At 53.7% G+C, this 27,340-nt stretch overlaps 2 protein-coding genes across 5 annotated transcripts in view; one reads left to right on the top strand and one right to left on the bottom strand.

Annotated features, from left to right (window-relative positions):
* Positions 1–5,995: 5,995 nt before the first annotated feature.
* On the top strand, positions 5,996–8,656 carry P2rx2 (purinergic receptor P2X 2). Of its 3 annotated transcripts, none has more exons than XM_027952014.3 (12): positions 5,996–6,171; positions 6,296–6,431; positions 6,518–6,589; positions 6,724–6,799; positions 6,882–6,978; positions 7,110–7,190; positions 7,283–7,421; positions 7,671–7,801; positions 7,928–8,018; positions 8,143–8,208; positions 8,286–8,363; positions 8,615–8,656. In XM_027952014.3, exons 1-12 carry the CDS (start codon positions 5,996–5,998, stop codon positions 8,654–8,656), a joined length of 1,185 nt encoding a protein of 394 aa, XP_027807815.1. The 3 variants fall into 3 exon arrangements, with proteins under 3 accessions (XP_027807815.1, XP_027807814.1, XP_027807816.1); XM_027952013.3 differs by having other exon boundaries at positions 8,558–8,656; XM_027952015.3 differs by lacking the exons at positions 8,286–8,363; positions 8,615–8,656 and having other exon boundaries at positions 7,928–8,044; positions 8,147–8,177.
* Positions 8,657–10,680: 2,024 nt separating this feature from the next.
* The window catches only part of Pole (DNA polymerase epsilon, catalytic subunit), a 46,517-nt gene continuing 29,857 nt past the window's right edge, over positions 10,681–27,340 (bottom strand). For both annotated transcript variants that reach the window (XM_027952016.2, XM_071615840.1), the window contains 17 exons: positions 22,947–23,087; positions 22,597–22,750; positions 22,415–22,521; positions 22,159–22,335; positions 21,851–22,074; positions 21,536–21,756; positions 21,049–21,253; positions 19,902–20,075; positions 18,625–18,750; positions 17,386–17,518; positions 15,883–16,054; positions 14,967–15,098; positions 14,673–14,866; positions 12,170–12,370; positions 11,768–11,893; positions 11,181–11,270; positions 10,681–11,105 (listed from right to left, as the gene is read on the bottom strand). In XM_027952016.2, the coding sequence (XP_027807817.2) occupies positions 10,992–11,105; positions 11,181–11,270; positions 11,768–11,893; positions 12,170–12,370; positions 14,673–14,866; positions 14,967–15,098; positions 15,883–16,054; positions 17,386–17,518; positions 18,625–18,750; positions 19,902–20,075; positions 21,049–21,253; positions 21,536–21,756; positions 21,851–22,074; positions 22,159–22,335; positions 22,415–22,521; positions 22,597–22,750; positions 22,947–23,087 (2,691 nt within the window). In that variant the 3' untranslated portion in view covers positions 10,681–10,991. The remainder of the gene's footprint in view (positions 11,106–11,180; positions 11,271–11,767; positions 11,894–12,169; positions 12,371–14,672; positions 14,867–14,966; positions 15,099–15,882; positions 16,055–17,385; positions 17,519–18,624; positions 18,751–19,901; positions 20,076–21,048; positions 21,254–21,535; positions 21,757–21,850; positions 22,075–22,158; positions 22,336–22,414; positions 22,522–22,596; positions 22,751–22,946; positions 23,088–27,340) is intronic.

Below are 27,340 nucleotides of genomic sequence, written 5' to 3'. Positions count from 1 at the left end.
CTGTTGAGCCCCTTTCCAAGGGGACTGTGGGATCGAAACACAGGCCTCACGCAGGCCAGTAGAGCGTGCTCTGGCTGAGCCACTCCCTAGCTCTAGGTGTTGAGCACATTTTCTTGGACAGCGAGGCTATTTGTGTAACTTCCTTGGAAAACTTTTCTGAATCTTTGCCAAATAATCAAACTGGTTATTTGACATTTTGAGTTGTAAGGTTTTTAACAATACATTCTGGACATATCCTTTAATGTACAAGTCAGAGCAGGTGTTTTCGTCCCCTCTGTGGGGTCCTCACTTTCCCATGGTTCTTTGCGGCACACGGGTTTAGCTGTGCTCATAGCCAACCTGCCTACTTGGCAGACTTGCCGTGCCCACTAGGCCCACACCCGCTGCCCACGTGCAGAACGGAGCAGAGCCCCCTTGCCCTAGAGGGCCTGCTGTGTCTCCTTTCCTAGGACCCGTCGGCTCGGAGGTCACCAACGTGCACTTGCGTTTCCTGCTCGGCTCTGCAGGTTCATCTCCTGCACCAGGTCCTTGGTGTGTTCGGGGCTAACCCTTACACCTGGGTCAGGTAAGAAGTCCATCTTTGTTCCTCTGAGTGTGACTCCGTTGTTCCAGCACCATTAGACTAACCTTTCCTCAATAAGTTATGTGGGCACTATTGTCAAAAATCAACTAGTTTTACTCCATTTTGCATGTTCACACTTCATTCCTGGGCCTTCAGCTCCACCTCACAGGTCTCTGATTCCAGGTGCACACCGTGAGGGGATTGCTGGCTCACTAGGTGACCCTTGGGCCGTGGCACTGAGCGTTCTGAGTTGGGAAGTGAGTGCTCCACCTCTGTCCTCTTTCAGGCGGTTGTGGCTGTCCTGGGTCCAGGCCTTTCTATATGAACTTTAGGCCCAGGATGTCCACCTCTACAAGCATAGAAGGCTTCCAGGGTGTGGATGGGCCTGCACTGAAGCTGGTGTAAATCTGTGAGCTTCGACTTCCACAGCATTATGCTTCTGCTCCATGAGCTGGGAGGCCTTTCCATTGGATTAGACCTTCCTGAATTAGAATATGTTTTATCGGCTGAGCGGAGGGTGCACACCTGTAATCCCAGCAGGTCGAGGAGGAGGATCACAAGTTCAAGGACAGCCCTGGCAACTTAGCAAGGCCCTAAGTAACTTACTGAGACTCTGTCTCAAAATAAAAAAACAAAAACAGTTGGTGTAAAGTACAGTGGTAAAGTACCCCTGGATTCAAAACCCCAGTACCCCCAAAAAATGTTTTATTAGTTTCAGGGTGTGATTTGATAATATGTATACTACTTTTTGCTTAAATTTATTCCTAAACATTTGGTGTATTTGTTTTGCAGTGCTGGGGACTGAACCCAGAGGTGCTCTACAGCTGAGCTACCACCCTGGCCTTTTCAATATTTATTTTGAGACAGGGTCTCACTAGGTTGCTGAGGCTGGCCTGGAACTTGCATAACAAAATGTCATCTCTTGTCACTTGCTAGATAGTCACTGGAAGCTCTTACGGAAGCAAGTAGGCAAAAAACCTGGAGCAACTGGGCAGAATGAATTACTTAGTTGCTGGGAACACAGTCATGCATTGCTGTGCCTGGCAATTCCTAATTAATTTACTTTTTAAAAAACATGGTGTCATTTTTAAAAATACCTTTATTTTGCTTATTTATATTTATATGGTGCTGGGGATCTAACCCAGTGCTTCACAAGTGCTAGGCAAGTGCTCTACCCCTGAGCCACAACCCCAGCTCTAATTTATTCTTTTTGATGCTATTTTAAATGGAACTATTTCTTAATTTAATTTTCAGATTATTCATTGCAAGTGTTAGAAATACAACTGATTTTTGTATATGGATCTTGTATTCCAAAACCTTGCTGCACTTGTTGTTCAGTGCTCCGAGGGTTCCATTGGACATCATGCCCCCTGCAGGTGGACACAGGTGTCCTTCGTCCTCTCCTCCAGGTTCTCCAGGTTTTTATTGCCAACTTGCTTCCGTAAGAGCTTCCAGTGACTATCTAGCAAGAGTGATGAGAGAGACGACATCTTGTCCTGCCCCTGGTGTAGAGAGAATGCATTCATTGTTTCAACTATCAAGAGTGACGCTGTCACAGAAGCAGAAAGGACTGCTGCCAGGGTCAGGAGGGCAGGGAGCTGGGGAGTCACTGTTAAGGGGTGTAGAGTTTCAGTTATGCAAGATGAATAAGTCCTAGAGGTCTGCTCTACAACGTGCCAACAGTCAACGATTCTGTACTGGGCATTTAAAAACTCCATCAGAGGATAGTTCTCATATGATGTTCTTACTACAATTTGAAAACAAGGGACAACCACTATGTTAACTGTGGGTTTTCATACAAATGCTTGATCAGGTTTAGGGAACTCCTTTCATTCCTAATTAGTTGAGTGTCTTTATCAGGAAGTGCTGCATTTTCTCAAATGCTTTCCAGTGCCTACTGAGATGATCATGTGACTTTTGTCCTTTATTTCACTCTTGTGGTATATAATGGTACTGATTTGGGGATATATAATTAACCTGCATTCCCAGAGGCCCAGAACCCCACCTGGATGAGGCATGGAACCTTTTGTATGTTGTCATGTCATGAGCCAGCCATGGGCTGTGTGTGTGAGCTATACACATTTGCGCTCATGAGGGGACTGGCCTGACATTGCTGCCTGACTGGGCTGTGTGACATATGTGTGCCTTTCCTCTCGCTCTGCCTGTGATCCCACACAGCACCTGAGATGGGTGTGTCTTTCCAAGATGTCAATCTGCTTACCTCAAGACATCAGCAAGCAAGACTCCACCTTTCAAAACCCAATCCCTTGCCTTATTCGATTGGAATATTCTTGAATGTCTTTTCCCCAATAGAAGGTTCCAGGTATGCTCCCTCTCTTGCTCCTTCCAGCGCTGGAGCTGACTGCTGGGTCACCAAGCTGTCCTGCCTTCGTGTGCTGTGAGGTTTCTTTGCCTTTTTCTTAGTTATTGATACAGCCAGCTCCTTTGAACCCAGCTCATATCACCAGTCTGGCCAGTTGGTGATATTGCCAGAGTGGCTTTGATTTCATTGGGAATTCTTGTATCTCTATCTACAGGGGACATTGTTCTGCATTTTTCTTATGTAACACTGACCTCACAGGGTATATTGAGAATTGTTTCCTCTTCTTTAACACTTCTAAATTTTGAAAGTTAGAACTCTTAAGAATTAACAATTTAAAGAATTAACGCCAACCCTTGTCAAACTCTTCCTAAGAAATGGACTCATTCTATGAGACTAAGATCCTCAAACCCCTATAACAAAGCCAGGCAAAGATACTAGAGTAAAAGGAAACTACAGACCTTGTCCCTTGTGAATACAGATGCAAATATCTTCAACAAAATCAGAGCAACTATATGGAGCAGAATACCGAAAGGCTCAGACTCACAACCAAGTAGAAGTCATCCCAGTATCTCAGGAGTGTGTCAATAATGAACTGGGATAGCTCAGTTGGTAGAGTGCTTGCCTCACATGCACAAGGCCTTGGATTTGATCCCCAGCTCCACAATGAACACAAATCAATGTGATATAGCACATAAACGGAACAAAGGGGAAATCCTGGGTCCATTTAATTGATGCATAAAAAGTTGCCAAATTCAATATACTTTTATCATCATGACTCTCAGAAAACTAGTAATAGACAAGATTTTTTTTCAACATGATAAAGGACATTTATGAAGAATCCACACCTAACATCATACACAATGGTGAAAAATTGGAAATGTTTCCCGTAAGAGAAGGAATAAGGCAAGGGTGCCCACTTAAACCACTGCTATCTAAAATTGTACTGGAAGTCTAGCCAGAGTAACTGTATAGACAGAAAGAAAAGCATCCAAGTTGGAAAGAAGTAAAACCATCCACAGATGACGTGATCATACATCTACAACACCCAAGGAATCTACAAGAATCTATAAGAAAACTCATCACTCAAGGCTAAGGGTGCTCGATTCCTATGTGGCAGCTCCTGACAGATTGAGAGTTCAAAGCCAGCCTCAATAACTTAGGGAGGACCTAAGCAACTTAGTGAGACCCTGTCTCCAAATATAGTATAAAAAGGGGCTGGGGGATATGTCTCAGTGGTTAAGCAACTCCTGAGTTCAATCCTCAGTATCAAAAAAAAAAAAAAAAAAGAGAGTAACTTAGGTAAAGAAGTTAGAGCTGCATATATGTCAGAAGCATTCACCTCAAGGTTTTCCTGTCATAAGAGAACAAAGGGAGGAGGGGACAGCTAAATGTATATTTCTTTCTTTCTTTCTTTCTTTTTTTTTTTTTTTTGAGGGGCTACCGGGGATTGAACTCATGGGCGCTCAACCACCACTGAGACACATCCCCAGCCCTACTTTGTATTTTATTTAGAGGAAGGGTTTCACTGAGTTGCTTAGCACCTCATTTTTGCTGGCTTTGACCTCTAGATCCTCCTGTCTCAGCCTCCCAAGCTACTGGGATTACAAAGTTTTCCCACCACAAGAGAACAAAGGGGGAGGTGGGTACAATTAAAGGTATATTTCTTTAAATCACTCAACAGGAGACAGTAAAATCTAGGCGACTTCAAGAAGTACACCCCACAGTACTCAGCCAATGAGGAACCAGGGGAGGGACCTTGTGCTCTGGGGATAAAACACTGATTGTAACTGCTCTGGATCTGCGGACCCCCAGGCTCCAGATCTTGCAAGACTGTTATTAAAGTCTCACTTTTTTTTTTTTTTCCCTTTCTGTACCTGATGTTTCTTTGCCCATTCTTTGGGATTGGGCAGGTCAGCCTGTTTCTCAGAAGACCCAGGCATTCGTTACAAAGTATACTTCTAAGTTACATTTCAGTTTATGTTCTAATTTAGTTTGCAATTTACTGCCTAGGGATTCAAGGTAGGGAGGCAACCTCCTGCTAAATGTAAATGTAACAGTGCTAAGAAAACTTTTGTTTGCAAGAAGAGAATTACTCACAATAGCCAAAAGGTGGAAACAACCAAAATGTCTAGATATATCCACATAATGGAATATTTTTTTGGCCACAGAAAAGTGAAGTCCTGATACATGGTGCAATTTGGGTGAACCTTGGAAACATTATGCCAAGTGAATGAAGCCAGATGCAAGCCATATGGTTCCATTAATAGGAAATAGAGAACAGAAAAGCCCATAGAGAGAGAAAGCAGATCAGCGGTTGTTAGAGCAGGCGGTTGGGGAGTGGGGAACTAGACAGAGGTGTGACTGCACACTAGTGTGACTGTACTAAAAGTCATGGAATTGTTCAATTACCATGGTTAATTAGGCTCAGTGGCACATGTTTATGATCTCAGCGACTCCGGAGGCTGAGGCAGGAAAATAGCAAGTTGGAGGTCAGTCTGGGCAATTTAGTGAGGCTCCGTCTCAAGAAATAAAAAGGGCTGGGAGTGTAGCTCAGTGGCGAGCACCCCTGGGTTCAATTCCCAGTACCAAATAAATATACAAAGTGGTTCATTATGTTATGTGTATTTCGCCTCCATAAAAAGATAAAATGTAAACATTTATACTTATGTGAAACACTGACATTTAGGATTTGCTTCAAAATAACGTGGGCAGGTGAGAATACAAAGAGTTACCAGGGTTTGCAGAGGCAAATGAGTCCGAAGTGGACAAAAGCACAACCGGGAGCCACAGCAATCCAGCCAAGAGGACAGCGCTGGTGCCTGCGCGCGTTGGTGGAAACCAGGGGCTGCCGGGCAGGGAGCCCCGACGCCACTCCTCCCTCCTGGGGGTCAGAGGCCGCTCCTGCGCACGGGCTCTCCCACATCGCCACCGGAGCCCACCTGGCCGCACCTGCTGGGAGCCTGGGGTCGGGCCAAGAGCTCAGCGGCGCACTCAAGGCCACACCCCGGGGCGGGGCCCGCAGACTCCTCGGCGTCCGCCCTGCCGCGGCGGGTGTCGCACGACTGGTCACCGCTTCCCGCGGAGTGCGGGCGCCGAGTGGGGGCCGCGCCATGGCTGCCGCCCAGCCCAAGGCCCCTGTGGGGGCGGCCGCGGCCCGGCGCCTGGCCCGGGGCTGCTGGTCCGCGTTCTGGGACTACGAGACACCCAAGGTGATCGTGGTGAGGAACCGGCGCCTGGGGGTCGTGTACCGCACGGTGCAGCTGCTCATCCTGCTCTACTTCGTGTGGTGCGCGGGCCGGGCCGGGCCGGGAAGGGGCGTGGGTCGGGTCGGGAGCTCTGGGTCAGGGGCGGGCTGCAGCAGGCTCCAGCCCCGCCCAGGCCGCCTAGGACCAGTGCTGCCCTGCCCGCAGGTACGTGTTCATCGTGCAGAAGAGCTACCAGGACAGCGAGACCGGACCCGAGAGCTCCATCATTACCAAGGTCAAGGGCATCACCACCTCGGAGCACAAAGTGTGGGACGTGGAGGAGTATGTGAAGCCCCCCGAGGTGCGCCCTGCGCCCCTAGCCCCCGCGCCCCCACAGTACAGGCACAGCGAGCTGCCTAGACCACTGACTCCTCTTTTTGCGCACAGGGGGGCAGCATATTCAGCATCATCACCAGGATCGAGGTCACACCCTTCCAGACCCTGGGAATCTGTCCGGAGGTGAGGCCACTGGTTGTTTTGGGGATTGCATTAATTAATGTATTAATTACATTAATTTACATTCTCTGGTTGTCCTGGGGAACTCTAAACCACCTGCAGGGTTTTGGTCTCTGACTCTGCGGTCTCCATCCTAGAGCATAAGGGTCCACAATGCCATCTGCCATTCGGACAACGACTGTGTGGCTGGGGAGCTGGACATGCTGGGCAACGGTCAGTGTGCACCTAGGAGGGCAGTGGGGAAGCAGGGCAGAGCTGCCTCCCGTAGGCAGCTTAGCCAGCTTTTGCTCCACAGGACTGCGAACTGGCAGATGTGTACCCTATTACCACGGGGCCTCCAAGACCTGCGAGGTGTCCGGTTGGTGCCCAGTGGAGGATGGGGCCTCTGTCAGGTGTGCAGTGCCCAGCTCCTTTCTCCTCTCTGACCTGAGTCCAGATGGGTGGAGGAGGGCAGGAGTAGTGGAGTAGGAGGGTGGAAGGGGGATTCTGGGACGGGTGACTAAATCTGTTTGTGCCTCCTCAGCCAATTTCTGGGTACAATGGCTCCCAATTTTACCATCCTCATCAAGAACAGCATCCACTACCCCAAATTCCAGTTCTCCAAGTAAGAGCCAGCAGGGCATATGATTGACGGGACCACTGTGAAGGGGCTGCTGCCTGGGGGCACAGGCCTCTCTGCCTTCTGCTGTTTCTCAGGGGCAACATCGCAGGCCGCAAGGATGACTACCTCAAACACTGCACTTTCGACTACGTCTCTGACCCTTACTGTCCCATCTTCAAGCTGGGCTTCATTGTGGAGCAGGCAGGGGAGAACTTCACGGAGCTTGCACACAGGGTGAGGGTGGTGGGACGGCAAGGCTGGGCAGCGTCTGCCACTCAGGAGGACATCCCTCCTGTCTGGACCAGCCCTGGCTGCATTCGGGCAGGAGAGGCTCGACCTGCTGACCCACCTGTGCATGTGTCTGCTCAGTTATTGACACCAGTCCACATGGCCTCTAAGGCTAGGTGTTCACCTGCACCCTGAATGTTGGCCTGGAGCTGCTGGGCCACAAGGGTCCCCTGCCACCCCCCATCCCCCCCACAGGGTGGTGTCATTGGGGCCATCATTAACTGGGACTGTGACCTGGACCTGTCTGCGTCAGAATGTAACCCCAAGTACTCCTTCCGGAGGCTGGACCCCAAGCAAGTTCCTGCCTCCTCAGGCTACAACTTCAGGTACCTGTGCTTGGGACACCTGGGCCCAGGAGATGGACAGTGCCTTTGCCCTGGCCCTCCAGCAATGGCCCCAGAGAGGAAGGGTGTGCAGGCAGCCTGGACAGCGTCTGGCTCATTCCACCCTAGGTTTGCCAAGTATTACAAGATAAATGGCACTACCACCCGCACACTCATCAAAGCCTACGGAATCCGCATCGATGTCATTGTGCACGGACAGGTACACACCCTCCCTGGGGCTGGCCAGTCCTGGTTGCCTGAGCTGACTTGGTCCCCAGCCCTCCCATGAGCCCCACTCCTGCTCCAAGCAACCGTGTTTGGTCTAAAAGAAAGATGCTCCACAGGCAGGGAAGTTCAGCCTGATTCCCACCATCATTAACCTGGCTACTGCTCTAACCTCCATCGGGGTGGTAAGGAGCCCACCTGGGGGCTGGGTGGGTGGTGGGTGGTCTGCAGGCCCTTATTCTCTGGTCTCTGCTAATCTCAGGGATCCTTCCTGTGTGACTGGATCTTGCTGACATTCATGAACAAAAACAAGGTCTACAGTCACAAGAAATTCGACAAGGTGTGTATGCCACGCTGGTCCACCAGTAGCTGGCCTGTGACCCTTGCCCTTGCTTTGGGCCAGGCCCCTCCTCCACCCAGGCACTGCTCCCAGGCCCAGCCACCCAACCCTCTGTCAGGCCAGGAGGGCCAGCAAGCCTAGGCCCGGCTGTCTGGCCCCCACGGCCTTGCCCTGTCTCTGCCCTGTCTGAGCAGATGGTGGATGCCCCGGATCAGCATGCTGGACTGCCCACCTCTAGGCTGGCTCAGCAGGACTCCACACCTGCAGACCCCAGAGGCCTGGCCCAACTTTAGTTCCTATCCTCACTGCTGCAGCTTGGGACCCTGCCAGAGCCCAGCTGCTTTGGCAGCACCGAGGACCCACCTGCCTCAGTAGCCAAGAGCCCATGAAAGGACCCCATGTAAAGGGGGCCTCACTCTTGTCCTAAGCCTGTCTCCCCACCCTCTCAGGGCCTGCCAACCCCCCCACCAGTGGACACCCACAGGGCTTGTCACCTTCCTTCCTATTCACCATTCTCTCTCATAGCCTGCTGGGACCTCAAGTCAGAGCTGAGATCCAAGGGGGCTCTGTCCCTGCTCTTGAAGCACACACCTACAACATCATAACCCCAAACTGCCCAGCCCTGTCCTTAGAAGCTGCAGCATGCTGAGTCCAATAAACCTGTGCTTGGTGCCTTCTAGCCTTGTTCTCTGGGGGAAAGCCACCAGCCCAGGAGTACTTGGTCAAGGGGCTCTGCTGGCTCACTGCCCACGGCCTGGGTTATCTCCCCTGCAACCAGTCTAGGTACAGAGGGCACGGGCAGAGCCACTGCTGGGGAACAGCAATGTGGTGATGGACTGAGCCCAGGAGCTGGCACTAGGGATGTTGGGGCTGGAGGATAATCTGGTTACCGCATACTCAAGGGTGCTGTGTCAGTGTGGTGGTGCTTGCTGGACTGAGACCAGAATGTGACTCTGCGGTGAATGTCTAGGGAGTGGCAAGGCGCTGTGCAGAATGCCCATGGCAGATGGTACCCCACCCCATAGACCAGTATACCAGATCTCAGGGTGGCATGTCCTTCCAAGGCCAAAGAGCTGGGAAGACCTTTGTCAGTGCCTGAGTCTGGATGGGACTTGGTCCCAGCTCCTGAGTCCTTACACCTGGTGGTCTTTGTAAGTAGTGGAAGGAACACTGGCTCCCAGCACTCATGCAGCTCCAGCCTCCATGGGTCACCAAACACCTGTGACATCCTCGTATTGGGCTCACAAGATGTCTGCTCTAGTTTTAGAGAAACTGGCCTTTCCACTGGGTCCCTGGCTGCAGCTCAGGAACCAGGGCCAGAGGCTCAGGTTTCTTGTTTCAGTTGTGCCCAGCTAGCCTGTCTTGCTGTACCCAACTGTCCCTCCCCCATCTTCCTCAGCTTCACTTCCAGGAAGCCTAGTTAGCTGCCCCGCCTCCTCTCCCTCGCCCTAATTTGATTTGATCCCCACTCAGGAGGTCTCAGCACAACTCGGCTCAGTCCACATTCCAAGCAAGCAGGACCAGGCGGGCATCGGATTTCTCCCCAAAGGCAGCCTGAGCTCTCAGGGTTCAAACGGCCTGGGGAGAGAAGCTCAGCCCTCCACCCTTCCAGAGACCTCCACCCTTTTGTACAAAAGTGTGGAAAAGGCACAGCTGAGTGATAGCAGGAGGAACTTCAGGGAGGGTCTGGAGTGAACTGCCACTTGGCCCCAGGGCACCCAGCCCTCTGCCAGGCCTGAGTCCTTGGGGGTTGCAGATTTATGTTTTATTTAACACTTGTCTACTGCCTTGATAAAGTGGCCTGGGCCTGTGCAAGAAAAGGCCACACTTGGCTTAGAGGGAGATGTGCAGCAAGTCCAGGGGGTGGGTACCTGGCAGAGTGGGAGGGCAAGTCCTGTTGTACAGGTGGACCAGCCTCAGCGCACGCAGGGAGCCTCTGCACCTGCACCTGGGGTACAGTCCTCAGAATGTGCCAGGTCACAGGCCAGGCCACTCCTGGGAGTGGGCGGGTCCCTGAAGCTGCCCTGGGACTGCTTTTTTCCTCTTCTTCTCTCATCCTCCCTTCACAGACAAAGAGCCTAAATCTTGCATGTGAGAAAGTACTTTTCCGACATCCAGGCTGAAACAGAATGTTAAGGAGGTCCCTAAAAAAACCCACATACCTAGAGCCCTTCCTTGTAGGTTCTCAGGCCCTGCTCACCAACCTACAGGTCTACCAGGACCCTCCCCTCCTGACTCTGGCAGACAAAGAGAAGCAAAAGCCTGGCCCCCACAGGCATTTGCTCTCCACTGAACAAGTAACTGTCCACCTCATCGGCAGGTGCAGAAAGCAACAGAGGCTTCAAAGTGTGTTTATTGGCAGAAACGACTCCTCAGGACCCCTCAGGACCCAAGAAGCTTCTTGCCTGATGACCTGCCTCAGAAGAGGGCCTGCAGCAATGTGGAGGACAGGGTCATTCCCTGCTCCAGCTTGTTCATGCCACCTCTGCACTCCCTGGCATGTTCTCGGTGGTCTACCCCATTCCCTGGACGGTCTGCTTTTCCAAGAGACTGAAGTCAGGTGGTCAGTGGGACATCACGGGGAGCAGAGGATGCCTGTAAGGATGCGGTGTCTAGGGCTGGCGCTTGCTAGTGGTCTGGCTGAGGGCTTTTCTGCAGCAGCCACTCCAGGGTCTCCTTGAGGTGTGGCATGCTGTAGTGCTGGGCAATGCTCCGGAAGATGCCAACCTGCTCCATGAAGACCTGTAAGACAAGACACAGTGACACCTGGTCCTACCAGGGAAAGGAGGCGAGGATTGAGCAGGCGACTGCGCCCACCTGAGTGCGGATTGTGAGGGCGAAGTCCCCGGCACAGCTGCAGTACACTGGCATGTGGGTCTCCTTCACGCCGCGGCACTTCAGGCAGACCTGAAAAGAGGCAGCAGCCTGTCCCCATGCCAGACCCACCAGCAGCCCCTGTCCTTGCTGTTGAGAGGACATAAGCTTCACCTCCCTGCTGCTTGCAACTCAGGTCTGTTATAAATGACATCAAAATCTCGCCGGGTCCTTCCCACATCACAGGCCCTGTTGCAGGCACCTGGCTGTAGACACCAAGTGCTGGGGCTTCCTCTGTCCACGCCAGCTGTCAACCAAGCCTGTTTCTGGGAGGACCCAGTGCTGGCTGCAGGTGCTGTAGAAGCCCCTGCTCCTGGTGCTCTCTCTGAGCAGCCTTTGCTGCACCCACACCCCCTCCTGGAAGGGCAGGGCCAACAGATGTCAATAGAATGTTGTCACTTGGACTCAGGGGCAGGGACTGACTGCTGGGGTGGTCCCCCGAGGTTACAAGGGTGACCGATGCACAGGTCAGCTTCCCTAAGTGCCAAGTTTGTGTCCAGAACCTCCTGTGCTGACCACAGGGAGCTCACCAGGTCCTGCAGGGTGAAGGCCATCAGCTTTCTCTGCAGGGCTTCGACCAGGGCCATCTCAATGGCAGCTGAGTCATAGGTGGCCTGACAGTTGGGGCAGAGCCACTGAGGCAGGACAGCTCCATCCTAGGACAGCAGGGTAAGGGGTGAGCGCCTGAGTGGTGGCCACAGCCCCCTGGGCCACAGCATGTCCTGCACCCTCCACCACAAAGCTGGGGGAAGGGGCTGGAGGGAGAAGAGCCGGGGGGCGGGGGGTGGTGGCACTCATCACCTGTGGGGCCCCCACCCTCGTGACAACCTCTGGCACAATAGCTCAAGAGGAGCCTGCAGGCAGCAGGGTGGACAGAAGGATGGCAGGACCATGGCCTCAGCTTCGTCTGCCCCACACCCAAACCAGCCCACCTGGGAGAAGGAGGAATCTTTGCACAGATCCAAGTCCCGGCAGAAGTTGCAGCTGTGGCAGATCACCTCAGGGAGCACATAGGAGCGGCAGGGGTCTCGGAACTGGGCCTCCTCGGAGAACTCACCAACATCTACCAGGCGAAGCAGGTCTCGGTTCAGCTTGTTCACCTGATTGGTGATGTTTGTATCCAAAGATAGCACCTGTGGAGGACACGCCCGTCAGGAAGCAGCTCCTAGGGAGTCTTGCTGCTGGAGACACGGGAGCCCTCTTTTTTTTGTGAGGCAAGAGGTATACCAGGGATTACACTCAGGAGCACTCAGCCACTGAGCCACACCCCAGCCCTGTTTTGTATTTTAGTTAGAGACAGGGTCTCACTGAGTTGCTTAGGGCCTCATTTTTGCTGAAGCTGGCTTTGAACTTGCGATCCTCCTGCATTAGTCTTCTGAGTTGCTGGGATCACAGGCGTGGGCCACCATGCCCGGCGACACTGGAGCCCTCATCAGCATGGCTTCACGGTGTCAACCCATTCCTCCCTATGGTGGCAGTCCTCCACAGGAAGTGTAGGCTTCCCTGTGACCCACCAGATGTCTAAAGAAGCAATGCTGGATCCACACACCACCTTCCAGCAGGCAAAGGGGGCTGCAACTTGTCCTGGAAGGCCACCTCGCTTTGATATCCAAGCCAGAGACACAAAACTGGAGACCCTCTGTGGACTAGGAACCCAGGCTTACAACAGGTATGTTGCAGGATGGTGAGCTCGGACGGGTGCAGTGGGGCACACCTCGATTCCAGCCCTTCCTGGGGCTCAGGCAAGAGTGCAGGCTGCAGGCCAGCCTGGCCACGGAGTAGGCTGCAGGGCAGTGGTAGTGCACTTGCCTGGCATGGGAGGCCTGGGCTTCCTCCCCAGAGCCACAAAAAAGAAAGAAACTGAACAACACACACTTCAGCTCGGACCACAGTAGAATCCTGAACTGTAAGACTTGAAGAAGAAAACAGCAGGAAACCTTTGTGTCTTTAAAGCAAAAATTCCTCACTCACGACACAAGAGGCACAACTCACATCTGAGAAGGGATTTGTGTCCAGAACATACAAAGAACTCTCAAGAACAGGAAAAACCAGGGGCAAGAGCTGAGGCTGAGGGGCAGAGCCCTTGGCAGCATTTAAGGATTCAATCCCTAGCACTGAAAAAAAACAAAACAAAAAGGTGTCAGCCACTCAAAAAAACAATACAAAACCCAAGAGATCTGGATACTTCACCAAAGACATGGACAGCCAACGGGCCCATAAAAATGTGCTCCCCATCAGCAGTTGCTAGGGAAGTACAAATCAAAACCACAGCGAATCCCACTGCATGTCCACCTGAACAGCTGGGATTCAAAAACCACCACCACCAGGCTTTGGAGAGGGTGGAAGAGTGGAACTCCAGCCACGCATCGAGGAACATGCGCTACTTGAGTAAATAGCCTGGTACTTTCTTTCCATGCCAAACATACTTTCACACGGCCCAGCAATTCTTCTCCTGGGTTGTTACCCAGGATAAATGAGATTTATGTTCACACAAAAGCCATAAGGTATTTCATGGCTGCTTAGTTGTTAATTACCACAAAGGGACAGCAACCCAATGTCCTTGCCTCAGAGCTACGAGCAGCCAAGGGAAGGCCACTCTGACATACCAGGGGGTCCCACGTCACTGCAGAGTCAAGGAAGCCAGACCCCCAGGCTATAGGATATAGGGCTCCACCTAGGCGGCATCTGAGAGGGACAGTCAGGGATCCAGGGTGGGGTGGCTGGTGCCAAGGGGGAGTATTTTGGGGGTGACAGTTCTGTACCACAATGGTGGGTGTCACCACCCTACCCACCAGGAGCATGTCCACACCTGCACCCCACAAGAGTGCACCCACTGTGATGTTAAAACACCATCTCCGACTGGCTGTCAGGGCTGGGGAGGGCACAGGGAGGGCTGGGAAGGGGTGGAGCACTCCACCTCTGGATCCTGGCAGCGGGTGCATGGCCACAAGCCTCGTTACCCCGTCAATGTACACAACTCGGTTGACATAAAACACCTACCTGAAGGTGAGCTGTGGATGGAACCCGAGCTGGAAACCTTCCCTCCCCACGGCCAGACCACGAGCAGTCTGTGCATCTGCAGCGCCAGGTGAGGTACTTTGCTGGGACACTGTGTGGTGCCAGCTGGCAGCCTAAGCCCTCCCGGGACCCCCTGCCTTCCCCGATAGGCAGGCTCCCATGCCACCTCACAGGTCTCTGAGCTTAGCTTCTCCTGGTTGAGCCAACTGGTGGCTGGTGGCCCAGAAGCTCCCTGTCCCAGTGCCTGCTTCCCACCTCGCCTGTGACTTCCACCCACTCACCCACCCCTGGCTCCTCAGGGCCTCTGTCCTCACGGGCAGCACCTGTGCACTGGCCTGCTCCATGGGCTCAGGCCACACGAGGGCAGGGCCCCAGCGTCCTGGCTGCCTGAGCCCAGAGGCCTCTGCAGCCCCTCACCTTGCACACATATTTGATGAACTCCAGAGCAGGGTTGTTGAGCACCAAGTGGGAGCCAGGGAGGACAGGGAACATCTCTGAGGGCTCTGTGGAGCTCCGAGAGCCTGTGACTTTCTTCTGAATCTTCTGAGTGATGGTGAAGAAGCTCTGAGTGAGCTCGTTTGCAACATAATCCTGAGAGAAGGTGATCATTCCTGGGAAGAGAAGAGGGCTCACCCTGGCACTGGGCACCTCCCATGTCTACCCAGACCATCTGAGGCACACAGCACTGGATCGGTGTGGCAAGGGACTCACCAGGGAGGGCTCCGGCCGCCCCTTCAGCCTCCTGAGAGAACTGGCTGGCCCCCCTCCTCTTCACAGGGGTGGTGCCTGGGCCACTGCGTCTCAGCTGTTCCTTCATGCTGTGGTACACAGCCACAATGTACGCTGCAGAGAGGCAGGCACACTGCGGCTCAGAGGGGGGCTGTCCCAGACTGGGGGCCTGTATCCGGTCAGGCTGACCACCACGTGGCCACACTGCTGGTGATGCCTTTATCTGCTACCCTCAGAAGAGCTGAGAGTTAATTAGAGAAATGGACTGATGGAGAGCAGTGCGTAGCCAGGCTGACGCCCAGCCCTCCTGCTAGAGGGGCTCCCACAAGTGGAGGCTGACCTGTGTTGGCACAGTCCTCTGGAACTCCCAGGCCCATGCTCTGGGACATTTCAAGAGACAACTTGGAGAACAGACTCAAAGAGCAGCAAACAAAACATAAACATGGGGCCAAAACCATCGCTGCCACCACAGGTGTGAGGGCTACCTGCTGACCATTTAACCTGCCGTGCTCGTCACTAAGTGCTGTTTGGACAAGTGCCCTGAACTACAGGGTGTCCTTGGGGGTTCACATGCCAAGCTGCTCATCAGCCTCACCCTCAGCCCAGCCAAGGTACAGGGCTTCCTGCAACAGGAGGGAGGCCTGAAGGCTAGTGATGGGCTGCTGACTTGGATGTGCTGGGGTTCTTTTGACCATTGTGTGTGCATGCACAAGTGTTCTGAGGAAATGCGTGCAGCCGCGTTATATGAAACAGATCTCGGTAGCAGGAAAACCCTCCATGACACATGGTTGGGGGTGGGTCTTGGCAGGCAATGGCCTGGAGGAAGACAGCCCCTCCTGCCCCTGGAGTGGCTCCACGTAGACCTGGCTTTCCACCCTTGGCCCATGCTCTGGCTCACCCGAAACGATCATGAGGAAGTAGCTCTGGCAGGAGGCTGCCTGTGGCAGAAACTGCAAAATGTTCCAGTTGTTCTCCAGGAGGTCCTCTACCTCAGACTCGTCCACACTTTCCTCCTGCTCCTCCTCGTCTTCTTGCTCGTCCTCTGCTTCCTCTCCTTTCTGGGGCTCTTGCTGGAACAGAGACAACCCCTGTGTGCCTACTGCAGCAGCAGCAGCAGGCAGTGATGAGATTCAGTGGTACCAAGGCGTGGGAGAGAGGCCTCTTCCAGCCTGGGCGTCCGGATCCCTGTGCCCAAGTCAGGTCCTGCAGGGCTCCAGAACTAGTGTAGCAGGCCTGGTGCAAGGTGACTGCAGTTCTCTCAGAGGATTTGCTGCAAAATTATTAAATTCCCACCTCCCAAGAGGGAAGAATTAACCAGGGCTTCCTAACGTGCAGCTGCCTTCTCTTGAGTCCAAGGATCTTCCTTAGCCAGGTGGGTGGCATAAGCCTCAGGCCAGAGGACCACCTGCCTGAGCCCAGGGGCTAAAGACCAGTCTGTGCAACACAGCGAGACCCTATTTAATAAAAATGAACCTTTTCTTGGAACGGCACCTGATTCCATGCAGGACCGGCTACAAAGTTCCCCAAGTGTGGTCCTGCCTTCCCACCACAGTGCATCAGCTTCTGTGTACGGACACCAACATATATCCACTCCTGTGCTCTGCTATCCTCCCACTCTCTGAACCCCAGCAGGCTTTGCCCCAACCCTGCTGAAGTCTTCAGGAAGCCTGGTGTGCAGAGCAGCCTTGCCCATCTCCTCCTTCCCGAGGCCCCCAGCTCCTGGCATGTGCTCCCTGCTGGTGGCTCCCTCTTGGTCCTCTAAGAGGAACCCCAGGGAGGACACAGGCCTCTGTTTTCTCAACCCACCTCCAGCTGTCCCCTGGGCACTCCAGTACCAGCTGAACGCGTCTCAGCCTCACACATGCCACCTGTCCCACCTAACAAGACCCCTTCCCCACATTGCTTCTGGCAGCCAGTTCTGCACACCTGGGCACCAACACACACACACCCTGCTGCCTCTTGGCCCCGCCCAGATCCCACCCAAGTCCTTCCCACCTTCTAGGCCAACCCAGTGCTCCCCTGCACTGACCCTAACAGGGGTCTACCCTTGGTCCTCCCATCTCTGTCCTCCTCCATCACTCATCCATGTGAACAGCCCCACCAGGTCTCTGGATGCATCTGCAACTACCACCCCTCCCACTCGCCAGCCTCCCTGCCGAGAGCAGCACACGGACTGTGTGTATCTTCCAGAACCCCGCTTCCATGTCACACCTTCAGGGCCACCCTACAGCAAACTCCTTGCTCCTTCCGGATTGAGGCAGCACTCTGTATTTCCTGGGTACTCCCAGCCCTTCTCATGTAAGCCAATGAGGGTGGGCACAAGGAGGCCCCAGACAGGCAGAACTCACCACTGGGGCAAATACAGCTAGGGTCATTTCCCAGTCATGCCCAGCTCTCTCACCTGTCCACAGTGAATTCCAGATGGCACTTTTCCTTTGATTCCACCATAATTAGACGGATCCATCCACAGAAGGAATTCCCAGCATCGTGAGAAGGAAATGGTCAGGGAATGGAAGAGCTCTTTAGAATGGATGCTGCAGAGAACCAGGGAGAAGCTGCATGTGAAACCAACGGCGTCCCTCTCCTCCACTTCCTGTCTTTCCCTTCCTGGTATCTGCTCACCCTTCTCTTACTTAAAGAGAGCTTGGGATGATGCAGATTACTCAGACTTCCTGGGGATGGCAGCCAGCAGGACTGAGACTGCCCTGGGAGGGTGGTACCTGAACTGGGGCTGAGGAAGACTGGCTGTGCTGTCTGCTGGGGGTCTCCCGGGGGCCAGCCTGCCTTGCACCCTCGTGACTATGGGTGACTGGAAGGGCTGCAAGTTTCCTTCATTCCCAGCACCCTCAGCCAAGTTGACTGATCCATGGCTCTGTCTCCGATGGGGAGAAACAGTGGAGGAACCCTAAGTGACGTATTTACACGCAGCCATACAACCCAGACACTGCTCCTCCAGGACCTTGGCACTTGTCCTGGCTGCTCTCAGAACAAGGGGAGAATGGCGGCAGTTTCTCGATGTGGCCCAACCCAGCCACTTCAGTGTTGGGCCTCCTGGAGCTGAGCCACAGCCCCCAGTGTCTCAGTCCCCCACCCCCTCCTAGTAGGCATATAGCATGACACTGGCAGACTGAAAGCTGGCTTGGACCCCTAGGCCATGTGGAAGGACAGGCAGCAGGTCTGCAGAGCCGTGGTCGTGTCTGTGCTGGCTGTGTGTGTGTGTCGAAGTGGGCGACCTCACCCCTGCCACCCAGGACTGGTACTGAGGAGTGATGAGACTTGACGGCAGAGTGGATCCACCCAGGGTTCCTGCCTACGCTGATCTTTCTGTGTTTAGGGAAGTGCTCCATTCCTGGTCCATGTGAACGCACCCAAAAGTGTGAGCTTCAGTTATAAACCAGAGCCTTTGGGCTACAGGGGCCTTGGGAGTGTGGCTCGGTGCAGGAGCCATTGCTTCCCCAAGCCAGAGCTGCAGCAGCTAAAGGCTGACCCATCCACAAGCCACAGCATGTTCAGTGCCACACCTGTGCCTGACACCCAGTGGCCTATGAGGTCTCCTCTAGTCACCATGCTGTGTGTCACGGATGCTGGCCCTTCAGCAGAGCCACAGCAGGCTGCAGTAGCAGGACGCCTCTCCACCCACCTGTTGGTGATGTACTTCATGTAGGCGATGGCGTCCTCAATGCGGCGCTTTCTGGTACAGAGAATGATTCGGTTGAAATTGGCATAGACGACTGATGACCCCAGGCGCTGGAACTCAGCCACGAGCCTGTGGGACAAGTCCAGTCAACGGCAAGGAGGGGCCCAGTGCCCTGGACCCAGCACTGCGGAGAAGCCTGGGAGCCCAGCCCCAGGGAAGGCCTCCCAGCTGCACTGGAGCCACACAGGCCCTGCTATGCTGCCCAGACTGTCCTGAATCCCATATGGATGGGACTGCAGACACAGGCCACAGTATCTGGCAGCAGTTTCTGCATGGTAAGAAAATATGACAGAGGCAAAGGATAACATACACAAACACCCCCAAAAGGAAAAACAGGAAAAAATTTGCAAGCTCCTATGGAAAGATGGCTATTTTTTTAAACACAGAGAATTCATTTTTGCCCCCTGTACTGAGGATTGAACCCAGGGACTCTCCACCACTGAGCTACACCTCAGCCTTTTATATTTTCTTTTGAGACAGGGTCTCAACTAAACTGATGAGGTTGGCCTTGAACATACCATCCTGCTGCCTCATCCTCCTGAGTAGCTGGGATTACAGGCATGTACCACCATCCTCAGCTTCATTCCATTTTTTAATATTTTTTTTAGTTGAACATGGACACAATACTTTTGTTTTACTAATTTATTTTACGTGGTGCTGGGGATGGAACCTAGTGCCTCACATGTGCAAGGGCAAGCACTCTACCACTGAGCCACAACCCCAGCCTCTCATTCCATTTTTAATAAGAGAAAAACCCAACAAAACTACAGGAAAATGAGTAAAGAACATGAAGAGAAAGTTCGACTTCATTCATAATTGGGATGGTACAGTAAGACGACATCGAAACAGCACCCTCATTACTTGATGTCGGCAAATCCCCAGCTGTGACAGCAAGGAGCAGGGGCACGGTACCCTTAATCATGAGCCGGCATAGAGGGCTCTTGGCAATACCAACCACCCAGACATAATGCCCATCGAAGCTGCAACAGCAGGACCTCCACAGATGCCGCTGCTGCTCATGCATAGAGCCTTTCGTGACTTAGTACTCCTAGCAGAATGAAGCAGGACAATCTAAAGGTCCACTGGTGTGGTACCTCCACACGCAGCCCTCCTAGGGGCATTCACCACAGCAAGGTGGACACACAATGCAGACAGGCTGCAGGGGACCTTCTGGCCTGGCCGCTCCACTGCTGTGTGCCCTGGCCTGGGTGAGTACTCACTGCAGGAAGAGCTTCTTCATCATGTTGTGGAGTGTCCGGTGCAGGGCGGGGTCATGCAGCAGAGAGCTCGAGGACTGTAGCCAGCGGTAGAAGTGCACCACCTGGTTGTCGGCGTAGACGTTGTGGTACTGCATGATCTCCTTTACCCAGCCCACGACCATGCTCTTGAGGATCCTGGAAGACAGGCGCAGGAAGGTGTGCCACCACCCCTCGCCAGCTCTGACCCCCAGTTTCCAGACCACACCGTGGGCCCTGAGCTCCTTCTGCCTGTCCCACTGCACAGCATCACCTCCTCCAAACATTAAGTGCTGCCGCCACCAGAGATGTGAGAGCATTGCTCACCTCTCAACATAGCACCTCACCTGCTGGAAACTTCAAGGGGGGGGTTTGCCTGTGACAGGCTGTCATGGTCACAGAGTTCATTCATGGAACCTTCCCTGCCCACTGCCACAGTGATGGTCTCTGCCATCTGGCACTGATCCCATCTGCCTCTCAGGCTGAACCACTTGTGTCCTTTGCAGCCAAGACACTGTTCCCAGCCCCTCCTCCTCTCCCTACCTTGTCCCATCCCAGCGAATTCCCTCCTTCTGTGGGGAGGCCCCAGGGTAACAGCTGAGGCACACAATCTGGAATCAGGTTCCTCTTGAGTGCAAACCCTCACACTCAGTTGCACCAAGAGTGGCCACAACTGTGGCCACCCTGACCTCAGTTTCCCTCTCCATGATGGGCAACTGTACCACTCTGCAAGCTGCTGGGGCCTGAGGGAGAACATGACCCCCCCCCCACACACACAGAAGTGCCCCTCGGCACACACTGCACGTCACCAGGACCACGGCTGATCAAGTCCCTGACAGCCAACAGTGACCATAACAACTCACCAGGCTAAGTGCCTGGGGATTCTCACACACACGCCTCACTCAGCTGAGAAGCAGCCATGTGAGAAGGGTTTTTGGGCCAAATGCCTTTGGCCATAGGAGGGCAGGAGGGAGTGCAAGGACTTGTCATGATAACCAGGCAGGACACGTGCATGGGCCACGGGGACACTGACTGAAACGGCCGCATGAGACTGGGAGAAGGGAAGCCCGAGGGGCACTGCCTTAGGCCTCTCCACTGTTCTACAGGAGGTGAGCATACAGCAAGGGGGCACCTGAAGGTGCTGGAGCAGAGGGCTGTCTCATCGTAGCTGGCTGGGGCACTAGAGGCCTGATTGCCTGTGACCATGTCCTCCAGTGAGGCCTGCTGGATCACGTCAAAGCTGATGCCCATGCTGCCGGCCCCCTCCATGTCGTTCACGTGGTGGGACTGGAGGATGGTGTTAACGGCCAGGTTCTGGATGTCCAGCTCCACACACACTGCAGAGGAGACATTGCTGTCCATGTACCCTGGCCACCTCTAGCACTATCTCCTGGACCCAGACCCAGCCACTGATACTGCCAGGACAGTCAGCACTGCCCAGTGTGTTCAGGTGTGGCATGTACCCTCTGACCTCCAGCAGAACTGCAGGGCCATCAGCTTCTGGCCTTGACTCTGAGATACCCTCTGTGGCCTCAGCTCTTGGCAGGCAGCTGGTGCTGAGTCTGGCTGCCCAGAGTACATGGTGAGATGGCAGGACAGCCCGCCCCCGCCCCACTCACCGGTGGAGTAGCAACCAGGACTGTTAATCTCCACGGTGGCACGGTCCTCGAATTCCATGACAAGGCGGTTGTCGTCGGCCTCCTTCCCGCCCAGGTCGGGACGGGCTGTGGGGGACAGCCAGAGCAGGTGGTTGTGACGCTGCAGGTGGCGGGCAAAGAAAAGGTCGGAGCCAAAGGTGGAGATGTCCTCTGGCAGATTCCCAACGGGAATGTGGAAGTACCTGTGTGGAGGCGCATGGTCAGCCCAGGCAGCGCCGGGGACCACTCGCCTGCCACGGTAGCGGCCTGGCCCTGGCTGCTGGCCTCTGGGCTCACCTGCTCATCTCGAAGGCCTGTGACAGGCAGGTGTCCAGGTGGAGGTAGTGCCGGATCATGCGGCGGGCTCCGTGCCGCTGCCAGTCTAGGACTCCATAGCTGATCTTGTCGACCACGCGCACAGGCACCAGCGGGAACTCCTCCAGCACAGGGATCTCGCTGGCGAGCTTCTGCAGTTCCCAGCTGGACTGCACTGCAATGAGGGTGGGTCCCCGGCGTTCCTCCTGTGTTGGGCAGAAGAAAAAAAGGCCTGGTAGATAGAGCCTCAGAGCAGTGGTCTCTCACAGCAGGACTCTAACCTCCCTCACCTTGTAGGCCAGCAGGAAGCGCTGGATGGCCCTGCAGATGGTCTTCAGGTCAGTTTCAGCACGAACTTCAAAGGTATGTCTGGGGGGTGGCAGGAGCTCGGGGCCCACCTTCTCCAGCAGAAGGCTGTGCTCCGCTGAGTACAGGGTGCTGAGGCTGGGCATCTGGTTGCTGCGCACCTGTAGGAGAGTAGCCGTGTGAGCCCCTTCCTGATGGATAGAGCAGGGACCCTGCCAACCCACCGGGTCAAGGACTCACCGTGTCCAACACAAACACAGATGCTCTGCGCTGTGAGGGGACAAAGAGCCCAAAGAGTGCCTTGTGGCCCTGCGTGTGGTGGTACAGGTAGATGTGGCGGATGCTGCCTGCAGAAGGAAGTGCACGTCATGGGAGGTGTGCAGGAGGTGTATGGGTGGCAGGGCAGGAGGCATAAGCTGTACCTGGTTCCAGGTAGCTGAATTGGGCCAGAGAACGCATCTCGAGGTGATCTAGGGTGAAGGTCTCAGCTTCCCAGCCCGAGAGGTGCCGCACCAGCTGTCTGTTGACCACACACACACAGCCCAGCTGCACCAGTGCCCGGAACAACAACGGCACCTGGAAGAGTGGGCAGATAGGCCAGTGAGGCTGATGGGGGCTCTTGCACCCTCGGCTCACCCTGGGTTACCCCCAGGCTCCTCTAACAGGCCTGCTGAGACCCACCTTCCCAGGACAGTCTATTGTCACTGCTGTCCCTGGTCCAGGCCCAGCTGGACCCATACCGGGTTCAGCAGGGTGTGGCTGGGAAAGTTACCTGAGTCTCGTAGACACCCTCGATGTCCGGCGCTGACAGCTCAGTGTTGATCTCGTTGATGTGTTCTTGGTACATGTCCTCTGGCACTGAATACTCATAGAGATTGTAGACCATGTTGGAACGAGGCAGAATGCGGTTCACCTGGTGACAACACAGTGGTGGTCTTGTCATGGCCTCCAAGGGGCATGTCAATGGAATCCTAGAACTTCCTGTGCCTACAGTGGTCAGCCTGCCTTCCCAAGTGTCACAACTACAAGATCTGAACGTAACTTAGAAAAGCAACCTGTGGCCTCTGAAAGTAGAGAGGCACTCACAGACTGAGGTATTGTATCACCCTAAAGCAAAGGGGGCAGTAAGGTACCACATCCCTGAATGCCCCCCTGTTCCCCAGAACCCAGCCACGTTAAGGGAGCAGTGGGAGCAGGCCCAGGCTGGCAGGTCCAGAAATGTGCCATCTTGGTGGGCGCTGGCTGTCTCTGCGCACAATGCTGGGAGCTGGGCGGAACGGTTTTATCTGGGGAAAGCTCCTTTACTGCACTGGCACCAGGACAACTGCTCCTTGGGATGTTGGTCAGACAAGCCAACTAAGCTAAATCTGCTAGTGTCCCTGCATCTGCTATCCACCTATAAAACCCCTGAGTGGGGAGGGGCGCAGAGCAGGGGGCACTGTGGAAAGCATAGGGTCGCTCCTCTAGCTGGACACCTCTGGGCAGAGCCCCACCAGGGAGAGGAGGTGCTGTCACCAGGAACTCTGCTCGGAGCAGTCCTGATCTCTCGTGAGCTTTCCCCAGTAAACTGAACGTCTCTCCTGCTGTCTCCAGGGACTTTCCTTGGCCTGTCTGCAACCTGGCCCACCGCCCTGGCACACCTGGGCAGGGATCAGACAAGTGTCAATACCAGTCTTGTGGGGGGGGCCCAGTTTATTGTCCTCTGATCTCTCCTGGGCTCAATAGGAGGGTGCAAGTAGCAAACATTGAGAGAAACCATGTTTTCCTAGCCAGAGACCCGGAAAGGAGCTGCTGTGTAGAGGAACCCTGGAGAGAAGAAAGCTGGACCCTAATTCTGCACAGGGACCAGCATGTCTGACAAGCTCACCCTGAGCTCTGCATGGTCAGACAGACCAGGCAGCTCAGCAAAGGCTGCCAACACCGAAGGCTTCCACAAAGAGGGTCAGACAGAATCTGGGGTCTGAAATTAACTGGGTGGCTTCCTCAACATTCTCTAAAGGGTTCTTTTAAATGCCCAAAGTCAGCTGGGTGCGGTGGTGTAGGCCTCTGATCCCAGGCACTCAGAGGCCGAGACAGGGAGATTCCAAGTTCCAGGCCAGCCTGGGCAACTCAGCATGACTCTGTCTCAAAATCAAAATGAAAAGGGCTGGGGTGTAGCTCAGTGGTAGAGAACTGGGGTGGCCTTATTCATAAGGCTCCGGGTTCCACCCTCAGTCCTGCAAAGCAACGCCTGAAGCCTCAATAGCACTTGTAAAACGTCCAACCAAGAACACATGGACGGCTCTCCAGGGAGGAGAGAGCCAGGAGGGTCGGCCCTGGGATGACCCAGACCTGTGACCAACAGTGCCTGTGCAGCAGCTACAGTCGCTTCCCACCAGGCACAGGCCAACAGCCTCACCCGGATGAACAGAGGACTGAAAAGGGAGAAAGAATCAACTTGAAAACCAGCCTCTGAACACAGCAATCTACAGGGGTTCAGCAGCAGCCCCAAGAGGGAGAAAACTGTCAGCACCCAAGAACGAGTTGGCAGAAACCATCCACCTGAAAGCAGACCCCTTCACAAAAGATCAGTCACGCTCTACTCTCTCCAGACACAGAAGGCCACCTCACAAGGGTGAGGAAAGAAAAGGTGACAGGGAAGCAGAGGTCGTCCTCGGCAAGACCATGAACAGTCTCTGGCTTCCCTGGGGCAATCTCTGTGGGGGCTCACCTAAGGGAGAGAAGGAACCTGCATGATCCACTGTGAGGGCGCAGGAATGGTGACACCAATGGCCAGGGGCAGATCCCAGAGAAGGGCAGAGAAGACAGCACGAGGGAACGCAGGGTGACGGGACCCTTCTCCACCTCGACTCTACACACACTAGGAAACTAGAAAACTTCATCAAGAAGATTGCTCTGCTGCATTTAAATTGTAAGAGAGTCTGGAAAAATAAACAACATCTCTCCTCCTTCCTCAGAACTGGAAAATGTGAAGCAGGAATGATGGAAAGGACGTTCCCATCTCATCTGCATATTCTCGACACTGTCGGCAAGCACCTATACGAACATGCTGTGTGTGGTTTAAGAAATAAAGCTCTTCAGAGGCCCAGTGTACCCTGACAGACTCCACAGACATAGGCCCAAGGCTACCACTGAGGCTCTACCTGGGGGCAGTCCAGCTGTCCACGGCCAGGCAAGCAGCAGAGGCTGTCCCAAGCAGCAGAGGTGTCATGGGCCATGACACCTTAGGAACAGCAAGTCCTAGTACTGGTCTGGATGATTTCCCCAGCACAGCACTAAGTTCATTGTAATTAATTCAAAATGGAAAAAAAAAACAAAAACAAAAAACTACTCCCCTTAAAATTAACAAGGAAAACAGATCAATAAAAGGTAAATATATCCAGCTTGTCTTAAAAAGATGACCTGGGAGCCACTTGAAGGGATCCTGCTGGTCCAACAGGGTGATGTGGGTCTCAAGGAGGCAATGACTGTCCTGTTGTGGAAATGCCTCTTGGATACAAGGTTCCAGCAGGTCTACACATCTGTAGCAGGGGTGCGTCCTCAGACCTGGCTGCACAGGGTGGAGGCACTTGGCCTGGGCAAGGCAGGCAGACTCTTGTCAAAACCAGCAAGACCATGTGTTTAAGTCCCACTGAACTGTAATCACACCTCATGGACTTACTGGGTGTCAGGGAGATCTGACTAAGTGATCTTACAATATTAAACAACACGTATTCCCAAGTCCACAGTAATACATATATTTTTTTAGTACTGGGGACTGAACAAAGGGGTGCTCTACAGCTGGGCCACATCCCCAGACCTTTTTAAAATTTATTTTGAGACAGGGTCTCCCCAGGTTGCCCAGGCTAGCCTCAAGCTTCCGGTCCTCCTGCCTTAGTCTCCTGAGTTGCTAGATCATAGGCGAGCACCACTGTGCCCAGCCACAGTGATGCTTTAAAAGGACACAAAGTAAAAATCCATTTATTCTTTTCTTGGAAATTTAATATAATCTAAGGGAAGATGATATGCATTTATCTTGCTTTTTAAGAAAGAAACCAATTCATGTCTGATCTGGGACTGGCTCAGTTGCAGGGCACACACAGCATACTCAGGCCAGGGATTCAATTCCCAACACCACCAAAGACCAAACCAAACTGTAATTCATCTCTATCTGGTACACACTAAGTTCCCGTCAGAAAACAGAAGGGCAGGACTAGAAGTCCTTTCCCTGGAGTCCAGATGGGACCAGGGTCCAGGTGAGCATCTTCAGTGGCTCTGGAAAGAGGCTGAGGACAGGTGTGCATCTCTCTAGGTGAGTCGTGTCACAAAGGAAGCGAGGTTCTGCTAGTGAGGATACTCCTGTGTGGCCGTGCTGCGCTTCTCTGGAGGGCTGAGGGAATCCCCCCGTACCATCTACCCCTGTGGTCCTGAGAACCCCTCCCCACTTTCTAGGTGCACATTTCACCAAATCGACTGAATGGGCCTAGGCTTTGCCTTCTCCAGCTACAAATACTCACAACTCAGCTGCTCACCTGGGTGCCACTTGCTACATAGGTCACAGTATCCAACCAAGAAATATAACAGGACAACCTCAGAGAGCACAGTGGGTCAAGTGGAGCTTCATCTGAGACAGCAGTAAGAGCTAACAAGGACATGATACCTAGGTGACATTCCCAGAAGCATTCTAAGGGGAAGAGTCTCAGCAAAAAAGACCATGTATTGCAGGGCTCCGTTTGCAAGGAATGTCCAGACAGGCAAACCTACACACAGGGCTAGGAGGAGAACTCTGGGCAGGAGGGTACAGGCTGCCTTTCAGGATGATGAAAACATCTTAAAATCAGAGGTGGCTCCAGTGGCAGTGCTGTGAATTCACTAAAGCCACAAAATAGTACATTCTTTAAATGGATGGACTGCACAGTGTGTAAATTTATACCTCAAAAAAGCTACTTACAGCAGCAGTGTCTACAGAAAGTCTGTACCCTTTATCAAGTCTACCAGTGCACACACCTCACAGCCAAGGACAGTGACAGTAGCAGCTCCTGCACCCCAGCCCTGCTTTGGCCCTGGTTCTGTGCTCAGCACTCAGATATCATTTCAAGTAATTCTTACCATGTCCCAGTAAGGTACCTAGGTCCTCGGGTCTGCAAAGCACACACTCCTGGTCATCTCTTTAACACCCCCCATCCA

Source organism: Marmota flaviventris, chromosome 1 (assembly GCF_047511675.1).
Source record: "Marmota flaviventris isolate mMarFla1 chromosome 1, mMarFla1.hap1, whole genome shotgun sequence".
NCBI lineage: Eukaryota > Metazoa > Chordata > Mammalia > Rodentia > Sciuridae > Marmota > Marmota flaviventris.
This window is presented reverse-complemented; position numbering and strand designations above follow the sequence as displayed.